The sequence below is a fragment of the Nannobrachium achirus genome (assembly GCF_963921795.1).
Source record: "Nannobrachium achirus genome assembly, chromosome: 14".
NCBI lineage: Eukaryota > Metazoa > Chordata > Actinopteri > Myctophiformes > Myctophidae > Nannobrachium > Nannobrachium achirus.
Window position 1 is genome coordinate 58,295,024 of NC_137821.1, and position 21,488 is coordinate 58,316,511.

At 42.2% G+C, this 21,488-nt stretch overlaps 1 protein-coding gene across 1 annotated transcript in view; it reads right to left on the minus strand.

The window, feature by feature from the left end:
• LOC308298162 (protein NLRC3-like) overlaps positions 1–21,488 on the minus strand; it is a gene marked incomplete at both ends in the record, with an annotated part of 97,391 nt that overhangs the window by 43,965 nt on the left and 31,938 nt on the right. Inside the window, one exon of the mRNA XM_080741718.1 lies at positions 11,866–11,982. Coding sequence (XP_080597844.1) covers positions 11,866–11,982 — 117 coding nt within the window. The remainder of the gene's footprint in view (positions 1–11,865; positions 11,983–21,488) is intronic.

Consider the following 21,488-nt stretch of genomic DNA (forward strand, 5'->3'; position numbering starts at 1 on the left):
ACCCTCTAAGGCCCACGGTTGTAATATTACAACGTTTGTATTTTATCCAAAAAAAGGTTTAAATCATTTTATTTTAGCTCCCCCTACCACCTAAACACCACCATTGGATTCTATTGTTTAGTATTACAATGCCATTGGCCACAATATTTGCATATAAATACCCCCCACAGGGGCTGACATTCACACCCGCCACACCCGCTGAAATTCCAGAGTTTTGACGAACAACATCTCACTTTTTCATGGAAGCTATACCTCAAAAAAACATAAGTAAAATGCCTGTACTATTCTTTTTGGTGATCATTAGAATGTCTAGAACATCTACATATGTTATTATTTTGAAAAATATCCCCCATATGTAAATTAGAGCATGATTTATGATTTTTGATTTATGGCTATAAAATCTTACAAAAACATTTTTTTGAAAAAAACATTACATTTTCCTCTTAATAGGACTCCTACAACTGATTTTTTTCAATTTTTTATTTCAAGTATTTCTTAATGCGGGCCTTAGAGGGTTAAAGATTCTTCTGAGATGAACATGTAAAAAAATATTTTTGCACTTGTGGTGACTGAACCCAAACCAGACACAAGAGAGCATGGACAGTGTTGCCAACTCGGGCATTTATTAAACAGTTCTTATTTTTACAACAGCAGAATTATGCAACGTGGCATGAATGTGCAACAGAAATATGAATAACTCAAATTGTCTTTAACAGTTCAACTTAGGTTCTTCCCCGGACGGGGGCTGCCGTCTCTTCTCCTCATGGGGGGGCCAGGGGGCGATAAGAGTCAGTTAGGGGGGGTTTCTTCCCACAGGTAATAGGTAAGTATGGTTCCAGCAAAGTCTTTCTTTCCCACAGGGTATAGGTGAGTATTTCTCTCTACAGGTGACAGGTAAAGTATCTCTTTTCCCACAGGGTATAGGTGAGTATTCTTCTCCACAGGTGACAGGTAAGGTATTTCTTTCCCACAGGTAATAGGTGAGTATTTCTCTCTACAGGTGACAGGTAGGTACGGTGCCCGCTCTTAATTAAAACCAACCGATTCTCTATCTTCTAAATGAAATGAACACGGGGATTAAGGGACCTAGGGCCAGAGAATGGTTGGTTACAAGGTAAGTTTTAAAGGGAAGTGAGATTTACTCAACAAAATAGGTATGGTGGTGGCTCCCTGGGGGTCCGGTTGGTAAGGCTGCTTTCTCTTTTTCCAGGTCCATCTCCTCAGGTCGCCGAGTACTCACTCTCCAGTGGTAGGTACGCACTCCTCAGTGAAATAGGTACACACTCCTCAGTGTCGGTCCGCTCCCGGTCCAGCCTAGAAGTGATGAGTAGAAGGGATATTACTATAATGCGCTTTACACAGAAATATGCGGTGGAGAGGGAAATATGGTGGTTCTTACCGCCTGTTTGCCCATGTATTCGCTCGTCGGAGTCCCAGCACAGACTGGGGGAGAGAGCGAGGCTTCTATTTATGCAGCCTGTGTTTGGAGTAACCCACAGGTGCATATGCTTGTGCTTGATGAAGCATGTGGGCCGGCAGGTAACGCCCTTCAATGACTTGGCCCATAGCATGCGCCGCTCTGCTGGGCTTCGCTCTCCCATCCAGGGTGCGCTTCTCCGACGTGCGGGGCCTACCTTGCGGGCGGTGTCTGAACGAACCACCACACACTACACCCATGCTACACCCCCCTCATATTTTTTTAACCTTTAGTGCTGTTCGGGTCATTTTGACCCGGAAGCACAGATGCACAGAAATACACAGTATTATGCCAAAACACAGACACACAGTCACCCCCACTTCTAACACCCCCCTTCCGAAGCCCCATTCCGAACCCTCCCCCCCCTCCCCCACACCCCCCCTCCCCACACCTAACCCCCCCTCCCCTGATGCACAGAAATACAAGGAATCATGTACAAACACAGATACACAATCACCCCCTAACCCCTTCCACCCCTCCCCCCTCCAACCCCCCTCACCTCACCCTTACCCCCTCCAAACCCCCCAACCCAACCAATTCTTTCCTATAAGCATGAGCAATATTGCCCAGTATTAAATAACGTACTTTTTTACATGAATTTCAGCTAAATCAGTAAAAACGCCTTAATGTGATATAGCAAAGCAGAAATGCAAACATTTACCATATATATCACATGATTTGTTTGGTATTGAGTCAAAGTCAATGTATCATGATGATTTGTTAAGTTAAAATTGATATTAGTGTTGTTTTTTTTAAACCAAATATCCCCCGGGTCAAAATGACCCGAACAGAATGAAGGTGTAGTGAATCTGAACAGAACTTAAGGGTTAAAACAACCATTCATTAACAGTCTCTGCTCTCAAAATAGACTGTATTTCACTGCCTGATTTCTCTTACCTTTTAACGTGGGCGCGAGCGTGTCCATCATGCACGATCGTGCACGATGGTGTGCACCAGGCGTGTGCACACACCGTTCACAGCTTTCAAACAAAAAACAAAAAATTATCCATCTATTGCCGAGATAGCTTTAGCTGTGTTTACAGCTAAAGCTAACGTCCCATTTCATGGTGACACCCCGGAAATGGCCGAGGAGGGAAATGGGACCCGACGCACTTTTCCGGGGGCGATTATACTTTTAATTGTGTTCCTCGGGCCTGGCAGAGAAAGACAACAGCTTTTTCTCTGGATCCTCCGGTTTAGGCAGCAAATGAGTTAATGTGCAACTCGAAGCAGTGCTCTTCCGAGCACAGGTCTCCACCAGGTTGTGCGTGTACAACTGAAGGACTAATACAAAAAATGTTTCACATAAGTTGACCTCCTGGTGGCGCTATAAAATGCAAATTAGAAACATACACAATGCAGGGCAAAGGTAGTGGGAATGTGCATTTTCAGAAATGGCACGCTGCGTTCATGATTTGAGGCATTTTGTTCAAAACAGACCAATCCTGCAAACTTTGAAAGCCAATCTTAGCCAATCAGGATGGAATATGAAAAAGCATCGCATGACTAGAGATCACATGTACCGAGTTGCATGAAATTTGGATAAAATCTGAAGGAGTAATACAAAGAAATGTGTTTTACATAGTTGGCCTCCTGCTGGCGCTATAAAAGGCAGATTTGAAATGCAGGGCAAAGTTATATGTTTTGTTCCTTGGCCTCTAGGGAGTACGCATACAACGTTTTACACAGATTGGTGGAAGTAAAACCACAAACCAGCCTGTTATTGCGCCACCATGAGGCTGATGTGAAAATGTTCAAGTGACTATTTGGAAGCCAATCTTGGCCAATCAGGATGGAATATGAAAAATCTGGAATATTGGTTTTGTTTAATGACTATATATGTGATATGAGATGTGTGATTTCTGGACAAAATCTGTAGGAGTACTGTCCAAAAATGCATTTTGCATAAATCCGCCTGTGGTGGTGCTATAAAAAGCCCCTGTGAAAATTCAGGGCAGAGTTCTTGCTCTGGTATCCAGGGAGTGTGCATGCACAGTTTCGCTGCCATCGTGGCAATGGTGCTGGAGATTAGCTGTCCACAGACATAAGGAGAGGGCAGACGGACGGACTGACACACACATGGACGGACGGCGGACAGGGGGAAAAACATAGTCTCCCCATGCCTTCTGCTGGTGGAGACAATAAGTGTTAAATAGTACTGTAATAATTACTATAAGATCACCATGTTCTCTTCAGCTCTTTATAAACAGAAAATGCATATTAATGAAATGCTAAAATATTTTAAAACCTTTGTCATTTAATCTTAGATGGTGGCCAGCAACAATCTCAGTCACACACAACTGGCCAACAAAAACAGATACCAGTTCTGTTCAGAATGTGTTCTCTTTCTACAACATATTTTGTAATCAGTCTTAGTGGTGCCAACAATAATCAATTCAGTGATGCATCACGAAGCCATATTGTGCAATAATATAGAAAAATGTGATGCATCGCAATGCATCATATAATCAAATCGAATCGTTACCTGGTTAATCACAATCGAATCGAATCATGAGGGCAGTGCCAATGCACACCTCTAGTTAGTCTATGTCTTGTTTTATAATAATTTACAAATGTTACTTAGCAGATCACTTTGTTGTTTATATTGTATAGAAGGATTGACATACTGTTTGGGTGAAGGTCCAGGTTCAACAGTGTCTGAAGGAGGTTCATCTTTAGACCGGTCACTCTTCACTGTCGGAGACTCTGGTCTGTGGTGAAGACTTCTGGAATCATACAAATGTTTAAATAAGTAGTATGTGAATAAAGAGGTCAGTTCTATATTGTTAAATCTCATTATGAAAGTATAACAGAGTAAATGTTTGGAGGTTTCAACTCCTGGACGTTGCAGCAACAACAACAACAACAACAACAGTCAGTCAGTCAGTCTGTATAGTGCAGCTTCACCACTGAACAGAACATAGTGATTTATAATCTATAGATATCATTGAACAGCACATAGTGATTTATATTCTAAAGATAAATGTTGAACAACACAGTGATTTATAATCTACAGTTAAACATTGAACAGCACATAGTGATATATAATCTATAGATAAACATTGAACAGCACATAGTGATTTATTGTACTTCATTCACAACTACCCATATAGTAACTTATACTCTATAGATAAACATTGGACAGGGAGGATACGCTGTGTGTATGTATAGCTTTGTTTTTACTATACAATATAAATTAAAGTGCATATTGTTTTGTGTAATACTTTGTGTGTGGAGGTCCAAGTTCATTACTGAAGGTAGAAAGTTGCAAGAGAAACTGTTCAAAAGTTATGGCAAGTTATGAGATATCAATAATCAGAATAATGGCATTAGGGGCGTGGCTAAGTATCTCACAATTTCAAATTTGAAATGTAGGCGTTTAGCAGATGCTCTTAATCCAGAGAGACTTGTAATAGCAAAGTAATACATCGAATGCATAGAAATTGTAATGTAAGAAAGATCAGGTAGATCAAGCACCTATTCATTTAAAAAAAAAAGAAAAAAAAACATAAAAATGCTATCTAAATTACGTGTATGGTCATTTGAGGGTAGGCAAGTTCTATGGTAAGTGCTATGGGCAAAGGTGGAGTCTGAAGAGGTGAGTCTTCAGACCACGGCGGAAGCTAGGGAGTGAGTATGCCGAGTTTATTCCACTGTTTGGGGGCCAGGAGGGCGAAGAGTCTAGGATGAGTTGATCATTGTCCTGGGGTTTTTAGTGAGGGTTCTGTCAGCATCCCTGTGTTAGCTGATCTGAGTGAACGAGTGGGGTTGAAGGGGTTGAAGGGGTCGATCAGGTTTTGGAGGTATGAGGTGCCATTTGGCTGCTTTGAATACCAGCATCAGCATGTTGTGCGAGCAGCAATCGGGAGCCAGTGGAGAATAGTCGCCCAAGTTGGACCAGTGAATTATGAGGTAGTATTGGAGGATTTAGGAGAGGACAGGAAAATCATGCATGCACGTCGGCTGGGAGTAATTTCAATACGTGGCATTGAATGGATATTTTCTGTGTTTGTGTGTTTTCTTGGTTCTTGAGTTGAAGGTTGTTTTTTGTTGGGTAATCTATCCCTGGTAGGCCTGTCACGATTCACGAAAAAATCGATTTAAATCGATTTAATTGGGGGCCGGTTAAAATCGATCTTTTAAAAAACGAATCGCGATTCGACCAACAGTCTGGCAGGAGAGGAGAGCCGATCAAAGCCCCGCAGGGCTCTGATCGCATGCAGGGCTCTGATCGCCTGCAGCTGCTTGCTTAATTGACGGTCGTAACTTCTTCTGAAGTAGGTCAAGTTGACACAACTGCGCAGAGAGTTGTAGATTGCCTCGCGAGTTGATACACACACACACACACACACACACACACACACACACACACACACACACACACACACACACACACACACACACACACACACACACACACACACACACACACACACACACACACACACACACACACACACACACACACACACGCGCGTGCAGAGAGAGAGAGAAGAGAGACGGTCAGTGAACCCCTCCTCTTCTCATTTACACACAACACAAGCAAGAAGTAGTACTAGTGGGGGTTTATCTTTGTGTGATAGGACCCCTTTCTTTTATTAACACTACTATTGACATAGCCTAAACCCTATATATCCCTTTATTCTGAGGGAAAGACCATACAGAGCCTAGGGTCAAAATTACTGACAGTTTTAAATGTCTGGTAAATGCACAGATCACAGCTGTCAAATAAAGCTTGTTTGGCTGATTGGAGACTTATTTTTCCAATTAATTGGATTCTGTTCTAAAAGGAGCTGGCTAACAGTACAGGCTTGCTATGTACCACAGGAAAAGGGCATTCTTTGATAATTGATACAGTATTGAAAAGAGGGTAAGAGTACTGTTTAAAAAAAAGAACAGGATTTGACATTTAAGAATAGATAAGTTTACACTTTTCCGTCATTTGCTATTTGCTTCTGTATAGAGAATAAGAGAACATCTAAAAAATACAGGAGAGAATACAAGAACTGAAATGTAATTGTTGTTTTTTGTCATTTGATAGTTCTACTGTATTGAAAAGAGCATAAGAGAAAACAGTATTGTTAAAAGAAAAGAAAATACTTGCTGAAACACTTATCCACTCCTTCATCTCCTCCCGTCTCGACTACTGCAACGGTGTGTTGTTTGGTCTCCCCAACACAATCGTGGACAGACTGCAGTACGTTCAGAATTCAGCTGCCAGAGTGCTCACCCGTACCAGACGCTGGCAGCACATCACTCCCACCCTCAAACACCTCCACTGGCTTCCGGTCAAGTTCCGTATCACATACAAACTGCTCCTCCTCACCTATAAAGCCCTCCATGCCCTAGCCCCACAGTACCTGTCGGACCTCCTCAAGGACTACTCCCCGGAGCGGAATTTGAGATCGGCTGACCTAGGGCTCCTCACTGTCCCTCCCAGCAAAAAGCAGACCCTTGGGGATAGAGCCTTCAGTGTGGCGGCCCCAACCCTCTGGAACTCCCTCCCCACAGCGATTCGCCAGTTGCCAACACTGAACTCTTTTAAGTCCGCACTGAAGAGACACTTATTCATTCAGGCTTTTGGACAATAATGTGTTTTGTATCTGTTTTGTTAAGCGCCTTGGGTTTTTTGAAAGGCGCTATATAAATTCAATTTATTATTATTATTATTATTATTATTACTGGGATTGTAAGAATTGTGGATTTTTTTGGGTAATTTTTCTGGAAAATAAATTTGTGTTGAGAAAATCATGACATCGTGAATCGTGAACCTTGGATCGTGATTCGAATCGTATCGTGAGTTGAGTGAATCGTGACAGGCCAATTCCCTGGCTATAGGGTTGTATATATGGTTATTTATGTGTTATTTAAAAACACTCTGTAAGGTTGACTATAAAATGTAAAAAAAAATAAAAAATAAGAAAAAAAAAAGTGGTTGCGGTTCCATTTGGACACAATCATGTTAGGGTCAGTCCTAACTGGAACCCGAAAACATCAAACCGTTAAAGCGTTTACTATGCAGCAACCCATCTCAGATGCCTTCCAGTTCCAGAGCTGTGGGTGAGCTGTGGGTGAGAGCAAAATGCATAACTTCCTGTCCATCAAATGGTATCAGCACTGGGGGCTTACACATTTATCCATAGTTTAAGTGGCAGAGATAGCTATACCTTCTTCACTGGCAAGAAGGCATGGTTCAAGGCCAGCATGTGTCTCGATCTCAGTGCACTTGAGGGGTTTGGTGAAAACTCTTCTGATTCTCTCTCAGATGACATCATCAATTGGGCACAAGACCTCACAATTATTTCTGTATATGTATCCAAATCTGACAACCCAGAGGATTTTTACCTGAGTAAGATTAGAGTGTACAAGTTCCTCAATAATAGATCAACCCTCTTAAAGCTGCTGCCCTGACAAAGAATGCCTTTGAACTGCACTTGAGAAGAGCTGCTCTAGCAACCATAAAAGTTAACGTGCACACATTGCCAAGCCGGATATTCTTTTTTGTTTGTTTGTTTGTTTTCAGAGAGTATGGATGGTCTCTCGGTGAAAGCAATGCAGTTTCCCTTGCATCTATCCAGCCAGCCTGGCCTGTGTCAATGAACAAGGCAATATCATGCAGTTGTACCAACGGCTGCCAGAAAATAAAACTGTTCCTGAGTGAAGAAGGCAATTCCATGCTACTTAGGATGCCGGTGCCAGGGACTAGAGACACGATGCAGCAGGATCAGTGCAACACATGACAACAGTGACAGTGAATCGTATTGTATCATGGCATCATTGGTTTTAGAAGTAGGCAAGACATCACCATAGAGGTCAAAATGAACCTTTTGTAGGACACCCTAATTCCGCCTCACTCTAAGTAGTCTATCTTTTGTGCTGTTACTTGAATGAATACCACTATCTATACTATAATTTTGCGAATGTCTGAGTGAGTGAGTGAGTGAGTGAGTGTCTGTCTGTCTGTCTGTCTGTCACAGCGTTTCTCCTCGGTGGCTGGAGCAATTGATCTGAAATCGCATCACCATCAGCATATGAACACACCTGACATAACTGTGAAGCCCGTTTGTCACTTTCACAAATCGTATGCTGTATATTAGCATTTTTATGGTGTATCTATATCTATTTAGCCTACAGTACCTTTTGTGACCACACATGTTAGGGGAGGGGCGCTGTTGTTCAGGCCATGCACAATCACACACAAGCCATTAAACGAAACGGGTTTCTTACATTGATGCTCCTACATCATGCAAGCACCAGTTAAAGTTACTTTCCATCACAAATCATATACTGTATATTAGCATTTTTATGGTGTATCTACTATCTATTCTGCATCTAGCATGAGGCACATCTATTCTGCATCTAGCATGAGGCAACATGTTTAACCAGCTCTCTCTCTGTGTGTGTGTGTGTGTGTGTGTGTGTGTGTGTGTGTGTGTGTGTGTGTGTGTGTGTGTGTGTGTGTGTGTGTGTGTGTGCAGGCAGGCGGGTGGGCGGGCGGGCTGGGGGGGGGGGGGGGGTAGCCATTAAACGAAACGGCTATTTCTTACATTGATGCTCCTACATATTATCATGCAAGCACCAGTTAAAGTTACTTTCCATCCCTCATATACTGTATGCACAGTGCACATCCCATAACCCACACACTGCACATCATTTTGGAGCTCATATCTTTGAACGGGTAAGGGCTAGTGTTAATTGTTATAGACCTAAAGCTGAAATTGTTGGCAAGGCTGGGTGTGTTTGTATTGTAGTTTGTTTATTAAAATGTCATCTTTAAGACACATTGTGGACGTTTTCTCAGATTTTTCTCTGCAATCATCCCCACAATTCTAAATAGAATCTGAGGGAAAACGTAATACCCTACATTATTTATTCCTGCAGCCATATTGACAACATAGAAATGAAAGCTCAAACTGACCAAATGTGTTCATAATGCTTAAAAAGCAGACTTTTTGCCATAACAGTCAGCTGTCAAAACTCATTTTTTGGGTGGCGCCAATCTTGGAAATATGCAAAGTAAAGGTCCAGATACATCCAATCATAAAGATAAGTATTCCATTGAGTTTCTCATGCTCTGAAACCATGAAACAGAAACCAAGTTTACATTTCTAACCCAAAATAGCCAGCGCTATTTTCTGATATGGGCCAATATTGAGGCGGCCATATTGGATTTCCAGCAGCAATTTGACCGGGTATTCCATGTAGGTTGTTTTCCTACTGGGTCATAGATAATGTTTCTGGTGGCTTACCTTTTACAACAGGGCAAATGTAGTTCACTTCCCTTTGCCCCTGGCTAACTGTGATAACTGAGTGAAGTCCAGTCTCACTGTGATAACTGAGTCGCTGAAAGGGACAGTATACAGTATAGTGGTTGTAGACCAGACTCACCCTCTGGAGAGAACAGTATAGATACTGGTTGTAGACCAGACTCACCCTCTGAAGGGAACAGTATAGACTGGTTGTAGACCAGACTCACCCTCTGAAGGGAACAGTATAGACTGGTTGTAGACCAGACTCACCCTAGGGGTGGGCGATACTGGATAAAAGCATTATCACGATATGCTTCATGCAGTATCACGATACACGATATTATCACGATACTGTTTTATGCGGGTTTTTAGGTTTATTATGATTATTAGACCCTCACATATATTCTATAGATAATCTATTCATTTGTATGCTGCAGATAGAAAGATAGATAGACTAATCTATGATTTTTTTAATGATAACATTCAGATTTTTGATTAAACAATTATCATTTTTTACCTCAAAATATTTACTAGTTGGTGTGATGATGGTTCAGGTCATTCAAATGGGTCCCAGAAATGTTTTATGGGTTCCCTTAAAATGTTATCAGAGTGTTGTGAGCTTGTAGATCGGCTATATTCAAAACAATTTGGCGGGACCTCTCTGGGGGTCTCGACCCACAGGTTGACAACAACCCATGCCTTACCATTGAAACTTGAGGGAAAACAAATTACCTTATGGTTGGTTTATTAGACCCACACAGATATTCTATAGATAATCTATTCATTTTTATGCTGCAGATAGAAAGATAGTTTTTTTTTAATGATAACATTCAGATGTTTGATTAAACAATTATCATATTTTACCTCAAAATATTTACTAGTTGGTGTGATGATGGTTCAGGTCATTCAAATGGGTCCCAGAAATGTTTTATGGGTTCCTTTGAAATGTTTTTTGAGTGTTGTGAGCTTGTAGATAGGCTATATTCAAAACAATTTGGCGGGACCTCTCTGGGGGTCTCGACCCACAGGTTGACAACAACCCATGCCTTACCATTGAAACTTGAGGGAAAACAAATTACCTTATGACCAACCAAAGTCAGGAGGTTTGTTATGATACAAGCTTTATTTTTAGAGAATTACTCACTCATTATCATCCTAGCTTTTCGCTTTTCTACTAACAATAATGGCATGGTTTTTATGACTAAGCCAATTATGTAATAGATAAAATAGACGCAAAATAGACGCGACGATTTCACCGCGATTCGCGACGACACACGCATGCATCAATGGTGAAAACATAAGCACTTTACAAATAGCAGCAAATAGCTACTTGTTTATAGTTAATAAAAACAGATGCATGGATTTACACGGTGATCTAAATCATCTCATCAATACTGCCAGAACACACAGCTATGGATGAGACTCCAGCACAGTTCAGCTTTGCAAGCAGTGAGATGGCTGATAGCGATACGGATAAGTAGTTTGCGTCCTGTTAGTTTAATGCATCCATTATAAAAAATATGCTTCAAAGAATGCAGGCCAAGCTGCATCACTGCTTTACTAAAGTCCCGTGAAAGTGAAACTAAATCGTGGACCACTGTGCCGTGCTCCTGCACACAATCACAACTCAGTCAGTGCTGTAGACACTCTGTAGCCTGTCTGCGTGCTGCACGGGGGAGGGGCCGTGAAAGCAGGGGACAGATCCTCAAACTATATGACACGTTGAGCCGCGACACGTTATAGCTTGTAGATCTGTTCTTTTTGGCGAATTACACCACAGTACTATAGAAGTATAAATTAAGCAATAGAGCTGCGACTCATGGAACGTGCACTCGCTGTATCCAGAGCCTTTTCTAAATGACTGTTTGTATCACGAGAGAAACGATATTCTGAAATGGCCTATCGTGGCAAAGCTGTCGCCGAGACGATAATTATCGCCATATCGCCCACCCCTAACTCACCCTCTGAAGGGGACAGTATAGATACTGGTTGTAGACCAGACTCACCCTCTGAAGGGAACAGTATAGACTGGTTGTAGACCAGACTCACCCTCTGAAGGGGACAGTATAGACTGGTTGTAGACCAGACTCACCCTCTGAAGGGAACAGTATAGACTGGTTATAGACCATGTTGACTCACCCTCTGAAGGGGACAGAGGCCTCTCCATGGATCCTGGAGAAGGAGTCAGAGCTGGAGAGCGTTGGTTCTCCTGAACTCTCCTGAGCCGCGGAGAACTTCTTGATGAGAGCGCTTGACCTTAATTGTCACAAATGAAACAGACATAATTAAACATGTTAAAACATTCATTGTTTTCTGTCATGCAGAAACTTTGTATCTCCAAATTTAGCAAAAATACCCGATCTACAAGCTCACAATGTGTCGCATCGCACTGTGTTGTGAGCCTGAAGATTGGCTATTTAGTGTGGTTAACTGTTTACAGACTAGGTTTGAAGGCCGCGTATATCAGAGCAATGGCCACCAAAGTGTTAAACACGACTTTAACACTGTGGCAACATCACTGCTTTGGCCATACAGTATGTGTGTAATGTAGATTTGTTGGGGGCCATGTGGGGGTCTGGTGTGGTAGATTTGTTAGGGGCCAAACATGGGGGTCTGGTGTGGTAGGTCTGTTGGGGGCCACACATGGAGGTCTGGTGTGGAAGGTCTGTTGGGGGCCACACATGGGGGTCTGGTGTGGTAGGTTTGTTGGGGGCCACACATTGTCATAGCAGACCCCTGAACAGTGTTTGTATCAGTGTGGTGTGGACCAGCCAGGGTTCGGTGTCTTTGTGTTGTCGGACAGACAGACATCCATCATTCTTTGTTTGTTGTAATATTAGTATGAAAGCGGCACCATGGCGCCAAAGGCTTTCTATCCATGCATGCGCTGTGGCCATCACCGGCTGGTGTTTCATTTTCGCTTGCTATCTTTTGTACACAGTACAATCACAAATAAAGCAGACTAAGCACTGTGGTGTGTCTGTGTCCAGCAGACATGCTGCAGATCTGTGGAGCAGGAGCAGCACATTTAACTGGTAGAGGAGGTTATCACATGCTCAAAAAGAACAGATTTACAAGCTATCAACATTGTGCGATGGTACAGGATTTTATCGCTTCCATCGCTGAGCAGCCTCAACTACTGTTTACATTGAAGCTAACGCGTATCCGGTCGGATACGGAAACCGATCAAACCGAAAGCCGGAAATCCGACCGGAAGCACTTCTCCAAGGGTGATTAGAGACAGATTCGCGAATAAACAGTGATTATACTCTTAAATGTTTTATAGCAATTCAAGCATATTAAAGTCTCTGGACTATCGGGCGTATAATCGAGGAACATACAGATTTTTTCGGGACTACAGGAGAGACAGTAAATGAGTTAACATTAGATCACTTTAGGATTGACATACTGTGTGTGTGAAGGTCCAGGTGCATTACTGTCTGAAGGAGGTTCATCTGTCGAGCTCTTCACTGATGGAGACTCTGGGCTGTCTCTCTCCAGCTCTGTCTCCATGTTGATCTTTATTCAACCTGTCAGGATTCATAAAGTACATCAGAAAACAGTAAATGCTGGATACAAGCGCACACACACACACACACACACACACACACTTGTGAGAACTTAACCGAGATGTCAACCCTCATGCTTATGAGATATCTGGGTTGTAAGGCCAGATATCCCGACTCGTACGGACCGTGAACCATAGGAGTCGTGTCGGCCAGTGCCTCTGCTGTCATCTAAACTCAGGGTGCGATGGCCTCTCTTAGATAGTGCTCATTTGTGTACTGTGTGACATCAGTACCTGTCATACTGATGTCAGCAGTTAGATGTCTTTGCCGGTTCCATATACAGTATGGGGCTTTCTCCTTATATGGAGTATATCTCATCCAGGTCCAAATATGGAGTTTGTAAGGTCAGACTTAGTGGGCTGTGTCGGGTATCTCCATATATAGGAATATCTCCACATATGGAGTACCAATATTCAACTGCCCACGTGACGTGAAGGTGAACGAGGGTCTTCGAAACTATTACCATTAAAAGATAGTGTTACGTGAGTCCTGTCATATTTTGCATCAAAGGGCTGTCTGCCCCCAGCGGTATATGTGGCCGTGTGTGTATGCGTGCGTTCGTGCGTGTATGCGTGTCTGTATATAGCCTGAGTCTGTATGTAGCCTGCAATGTATGCCTTTGCTGACCACACATGTTAAGGGAGGGGCGCAGGCCAGGCACACACACACACACACACACACACACACACACACACACACACACACACACACACACACACACACACACACACACACACACACACACACACACACACACACACACACACACACACACAGTGTCCACCGCTCAGTTCACACGTATGTGATTTTTTAAATCAGATCCAAAAGTTTTCAGCAGCTAGATCATCAACAGTTTGACATTGTTATGTCAGTTTTTGCTGCACAATGCCAGTCGCAAATTCCCTTCTTATGTTAATTGTTTGCACCTGCTATACAGCTGGGAACAGCAGGCGAAGATCTCCGCCAGGCCAGGGTTGTCTACCCATGCCTGTGAAATTCATAATCTGTCATAGTGGCCAATTAGAATGAAATCTGCTCAAACTGGCTGATATACTGCTACAGAACAATATATAAACATTTTATGTCCAAAACCGTTCCTTAAAAAGATCTGTAGTTCTGCTATTTTTACTCTTTTTACTTTTATAGTGCAACATACACTCTCCTATGATGGACTTTTTTGCTTGTTTATTATCGGGGAAAATAAGGGGATTTGTATTTTAGGGAAAAATTCAGGATCAAATTTGTTCATTATCCTTATGGGACTACTTGACAAATGTTCCGGGCCAGTGGTTACAATGGTGGGGCCAGTGATCTTGAAAAGCCAGTGGCAAATTTCCCTTAATGTCTATTCCTGCACACACACACAATTGAACATTTATTTTAGGGCTGGGATGCGATAAAAAAAAATCAAATTAATTACAGGCTTTGTAATTAATTAATCGCAATTAATCGCATTTTAATCGCATATTAATATTTGCCCCGAGAAGCATTTTTTTTCCAAGTAAAACACATTTTGTTGTACGAGTGAATCAACGAGTGAGTTTTTTAAATCTAAATTTCGCATCCACTGGGCCAAGCAAAGCGCTCTGATCGGCTACTTCTCCCTTTGCGTTTGTTGTCTCTTCTTGGTTGGTGCATCGCTATGATCGGTATACCCGAAACTGAAGGTTCTGTGGTGCAAAAACTAAGTGCGATTAAAATGTGTTTACTTTTTTTAATCGTGTTAATTTTCTGTAATTAATTAATCGCAATTAATCAGTTAAAGTCCCAGCCCTAGTTTATTTATGTCCACATAAGCAGAAGTACAAGAATGTACAAAGGACATAAACAATATCAGTGCAGTCAGATAATTAGGAAAACAGACAGTTACAAAGTGCATGTAGGGCAGAGCATTGTTACATACAATACTGTTGGCTAGGGGTGTAACGATACATTTTAATAGCGATTCGATACATATCACGATACATGGTTGACGATACGATACATGGACGATATTGGTTCATTCATGGCGATACGATACGATTCGATTCACTGATTTAAAATCGATATAGTAACTATTTAGCAAAGAAATTAAATCGGTGTGAAAGGTGTGGATAGTGCAGGTTCTTAAAGGAAACATGTATTATTGTGGATATAAATAAGTAAACGCTGTGATTATCTGCCAAATACATGGACATTGTATATTGACAAACCTGCACCTTGACATGAACCCAGAGATTACACACATTTATCCATAGACCAGTGTAGCTATATGGAATGGAAAAATAATTAAACCCCTCCTTTACATTTTTCTTCTTAAAAATGCTAAATACAATGCACAAGTAGGTAGTATCGATACAATCGATTCTTTGCACTGCCGATTCGATACGATACAAAATAAAACGATACGATTCGATTTTAGCTGTTTTCATTTCGATCTACTTCGATTTATTAAGTTAAAAACGATATTTCGATGCAGTTACTTTATTGTTACACCCCTACTGTTGGCATACATGTCAAACACAGCAGACAACAATCATGGGTAAAGGAAACAACGCCTCCTCCAAATTGAGCGGCTTCCTATAATGGCTGAAACTGTTTGGCCCTCTTTTCGGAGAAGCCGGCCATTTGAAGGCCCCTCACAACCAACTTGTGCCCTAGGCTCCCAATGATAAAAACCAAAAGTTTACATCTGTAGCCTAGCTGTGAGATGTTTTTCTCTAGCCAGGCACATGCAGACATAGACCTCAAAGGGTGCTTGAGCACCTGCCCTTTTGGCCGTCAGGAAAAAAGTGCCCTTTTTCAATGAAAATAAAAAATAAAATAAAAAAGCCCCCTCTCTAAACTAGAGGGCATTATTCAAGAGCAGACCCGCCGCTACCAAGACGCGAGGGGCACCAAAAGAAGAAGCAGAAGAAAAATCATAATATTAACTAATATATTTGCTCCGCATCACACCATCATCAGCATGCGAGCGTGCACGATGCCTCTGTCCTGATCATGATCCAGTGCCCCTCTCACTCAGTCACTTTGCTCAGTAGCTGAAGAGGCCCCTCCCCTCCCCTCTCCTCTCCCAACGATGTGCATTTGTTTTGAAAGGTAAGATACATGACGATGACCATGACTGTTTGCTGAGGTGTGCTCATTTAACATCAGTTTGCTGATAAATAATCCCCCCACCCAGGAATGTGGAGAGAGAAAGTGAGTGAACAACGTGGTCACTGTCGGCAGTGTAAACGTACCTGAACTGTGTCAAACCGAATGCATAAATCCATAATAAGTAACATACTGCAGTCTGCAGTAACGTTAGCCTAGCATGTGTAGAAACAAACACACATTAACTCAATGGGCTCGCCTGTATGTGTGTGTGTATGTAGGGTTGCCACCTTTCAGAAACTGAAACTGAAGTCCCGAACCCCTGAAATACATAGAATAGTTATAACTAACACACAATATTGTGTAAGCTTTTTGCAGTTTGAAATCGGCAATTGTTTCCAAAATATGAACAATTAAATTGTATTCTAGGCCTATCCTACCTGACCTGGCGGAGATCTGTGCTCCGAGGAGCATTTTTCTAGTTTATATATATTTTTGCCGGGTCATTCAAGATTTGTGTTGTTGAAATGTTTCAAATTCAAAGACATTTTGAAATGGCAGCTCTACAAGCTCACAATGTGTCACATTGCAACACGTTGTGAGCTTAAAATACCTCTCCTATGTTATTTCAAATTTCCTTCTCGTGGATCAATAGAGGTTTATCTCATCTCATGTCACCTTATTGTATCTTATCTTGAACTGGTAGAGGGGATGCTGGTGGCTGCTGGTTCCTCCCACCAACCTGACAAAGGCGCACACAGAGTTTGGTGCGCTCGTGCTTTTTGTGTTTTTAAACGTCTCCTATTGAATTTGAATTGAACACATCTCTACTGTGAACTATCAGAGTATTATTATTAAATAACAAAACACTCGAGCTTATTTATTTGAAATTGCAATAGAGGATCAACCATTGAGTTGCAACAACTCGTTTTCGAGGGTGTCCTCGGCACATAGCACAACAAACAACAACAAGCTTGTAGATCGGCTCGCTTATGGGGTAAATCCGCAGTGCTCACCGCAACGCAGCGTAAATAGCCAGTTTAAGCAAGGCTACGGCAACGGCAGATGACAACGGTAATCGGAAATGATCCGCGCTCGATAGATCAACCTGCCGTCGCCGCGGCCGTCTCTACTACGGCAGAAGGTCCCTTCCCACGTAGCGCCTACTCCGTCTGCTGCATGTGCGCGTCGCCATGGGAACCAAAGCGTTCAATGAAAGGGGTGGGAACCCGTCGCGGCCGAGGCTTTGCTTAACCATTTTGATCACTATGGCGATTACATCATAGCAGCCGTAGTCCCGCCTCACGTTGCGGTAGTAGAAACGGTCTGCTTAACCCTTAAGTGCTGTTCGGGTCATTTTGACCCGTTTTACATTTTCATTTGAAAAAAAAAGGTAGAAGTTAAAAATGTTTCCACCTGAAACTCACTGGCCTTAAAGATTCTTCTGAGATGAACATGTAAAAAAAATATTTTTGCACTACACCCATGCTACACCCCCCTCATATTTTTTGAACCTTAAGTGCTGTTCGGGTCATTTTGACCCGGAAGCACAGAAATACACAGTATTATGCCAAAACACAGACACACAGTCACCCCCACTTCTAACACCCCCCTTCCGAAGCCCCATTCCGAACCCTCCCCCCCTTCCTATAAGCATGAGCAATATTGCCCAGTATTAAATGAAGTAGTTTTTTTTACATGGATTTCAGCTAAATCAGTAAAAACGCCTAGCTCTTTCAGTGTTTAATGTGATAGAGCAAAGCAGAAATGCAAACATTTACCAAATATATCATATGAATTGTTTGGTATTGAGTCAAAGTCAATGTATCATGATGATTTGTTAAGTTAAAATTTATATTAGTGTTGTTTTTTTTAAACCAAATATCCACCGGGTCAAAATGACCCGAACAGAACGAAGGTGTAGTGAATCTGAACAGAACTTAAGGGTTAATGTCGCTAATGACTGCAGGCAGCGGCTGTTGGCCGGGCTACAAGTGGACTCCATGGACACAGACTGACACGTGACCAGCCACCGCACCGAGCCACTTGATGTTTTATGTTTACGCTCGCAGAATGTCCTGCTTGCCTCCCGCGAGTGCTGCCAGTTCATTATTGTTAAATTCAGTGTTTGAGTGACAGACCTTTATGGGGCATTTGAGAAATACGGAACAAACTGTGTTCCGTATTGGTTCAATGCGGAACACAACATTTCATTCTCAAATACGGGACAAATCCGTATTTTACGGAAAGGGTGGCAACCCTATGTGTACGCGACACTCGCGTGTACGCGCGTGGCCGCACATGTGTGTGTGTGTATACTAGTACTTGTGCAAGTTGTACTTATTTACCTACTGGACTGGTGGTTCTGCTTGTTTAGTAATGTTGGGCTTGTTGTGGGCTCAGTTGGATGAACTGGACATAGCTACTGCCTGGTGTTGTCTTACTGTAGCCTACTGTACTGTGTGATCAGTTGGTTTAACTAGACATTGGGTGTTGTCTTGTTGTCTTGTACTGCACTTTATTGCTTAAATTGTGTTTTTCATCAAATAGATGAGAGGAAATGCTGTGTTAAGTGATTATGATTTGATGGAAATCAAATATTTGTCTGCTGACAAAAAAGTCTGAAGTGCACGCCTACTTGGGGGAATGCTGAATTCATTGTGTTATTTTAAAATGTGATATCCCTCTAAATATGGCTATTTAAGTGCCGGCGCCCTTTGGCAAAAGGTGCCCCTCTCAGACTTGAGCACCTGCCCCTCCAATTCTCTCTGCACGTGCCTGGTTCTAGCTGATATTTTAACATGTTGGCTTACTCTAAGCTGTAATCAAAGGTACAGCCGACCTCAAGAATGAACACCCTATGGTTTTCATTAACAACAATGACATCAGGGGTGTTAGCTGAAATGTTAGAGAACACAGGATCATCGTTACACAGGCTAAACATGCTCGGCTTCACAGTAGAATGTGTATATAGCATGATGGAGGACCTGAAGATGGAAGAGATATCTTTTGATATCAAATCCACTATTCTGTCATGCCTACTTATGTAGTGCCCTTTTATACATGGCACCCATTTAAGATGTGGGACATGGTTTCAGCTATTTGTTCGTGACCATGATGTATACAGAATGATTGCCTGGAAACCAGATGTAACGCCCGCTTTCAATTCTAAGTTCCCTCTGACTTTAGATCTCTAAAGTAATGGAAAACTAAATCTCCTACCTGGGTTGCATCTTAGAGGCAAACCTTTCAAGTGAAAAAATTACAACCAAGGTACTCAAAAAAGACAACCAAAGAATTTGTTTCTTGTAGTGGGTCGCCCCGCAATAGCAAAACACGTAAGGCTCTAGGAGGTGCACTTATTCTGCCCCTCATGGACTATGGAATGTTCATATGGTATTGCGATGCCTTAAAGTCAAAGCTCCAAACAGCCCAAAAATTAGGGTTCTGCCTGGCGTTCCTTCTCGGACCCACCTTACCACTTATCACTTCATAAGCGTGGGGTGGCTCAAATTAGCTGACAGAGTACAGCATCCTGCAATGGGCCTGGTGTACAAGATACACTACACCACCAAGATAGTATACCCATTTACCTGACAAAATACTTCCTTAACGTCAAGGATGTGCACAATTACAACACCGGAGGCAAATCCACAAATCACATTCAACCATGATTTGACTCTAAAAAAGGCTCAAATTTGTTCTCCTGCTATACCAGTAACATATGGAACGGCCCACCACAAGCCCTAAAGGAGTGTGAAACCCTAATCAGTATGAAAAGTCAGCAACAGACGGCTGCTACTCGAAACTTGCAATAGTCTAAGCCCAGACTTCCCTCCCCCTTTCCACTGTAAACATCTCCCTTTTCTTTTTGAATGCCTTTTCCCCTTTTGTTATTGATGATATCCTATGCAAAGTACTGCGTTCTATCCGTCTGTCTTTCAATGTTTTATGAGATACATGAAGTGGTTCCTGTGTAAACTAGTAAGACGCCTAAGGGCGACAAGCGACCTCATCCTAAAGGGCGAGGTTGCGCCATGTCTTGGCCATCTGGCCAGTGATGTATATCGGACCAGTTACCCATATATGGAGACCCCTGGTAACCATATAAGGAGATCCATGTTCTGTATATGGATATATGCTTTGAGACCCCAAACATGCTTACTCGTTAATTGTTATGTGAAAGTCCTATGACATAATGTCATTTGACATCATACATACAATCCCTTTTATGCTCATATATGGAGATCCCTGTCTGTAGAACCAGCCACACAGATATGGGCTGTCTTCCTTCATATATGGGAATTCCCATATGAAGTCCTGTTAGATATGGGCTTACTATTGATAACATCAGGGATCTCCATATATGGGCATAAAACGGATTATGTTAGTGTGGTTCCCCTGACATCACAGTGATGTCAGAGCGTCATGTCAGAGCAGCAAACCCATAGACCGTAAAAAAGCGTACATGGACAGACGTCCTTCCGGACGGACAGAGACATGATGTGCCGTTTCTCATCCTAAACTGCGACCTTCGGTCGCAATATTTTATTAGACAAAAATGTAGTACAGTAGGCTACAGTTAAACACCACTTATTTGAGCATCCCAAATAAGTCCTTTTACGGTATTGTTGAGTTGGAAGTCCTTGGTATTTAATTCATGGACTTAACAAATAGCAAGCAAAAAAAGATTCAAAAATCATCGCAGATATAAAAACACTATATGTACAGGATAGGGGAAACAAGGGGGTGGTTCTAATGTAAGGGGGGGGGGGTGCTCACTTCTGGCCTGTCTATGGGAGAAGTGATAACTACCTCCTACTCTGGCCTCCTGAAAGGTGAGTTTTCGGGGCAGTTTTGAAGGATTCCATCGAGCTAAATGTTTTAAGGGAAGTAGTCAAGGAATTCTACACCTGGGTGACAGTGTTGGAAAGGGAGAATTTACCCATATTTGTCTTATGGGTTTGTGTTATCAGATCGTTGTGTGCACTCCCTCTGGTGTTGCGGCTGTGGGTGTCGCTAAGTTGACCTTGTACCAGTGATTTGTACTGTCATGAAACTTCTAATAAATTATTCAATCAATCAATCAATCAATCAATCAATCAATCAGGACTTACC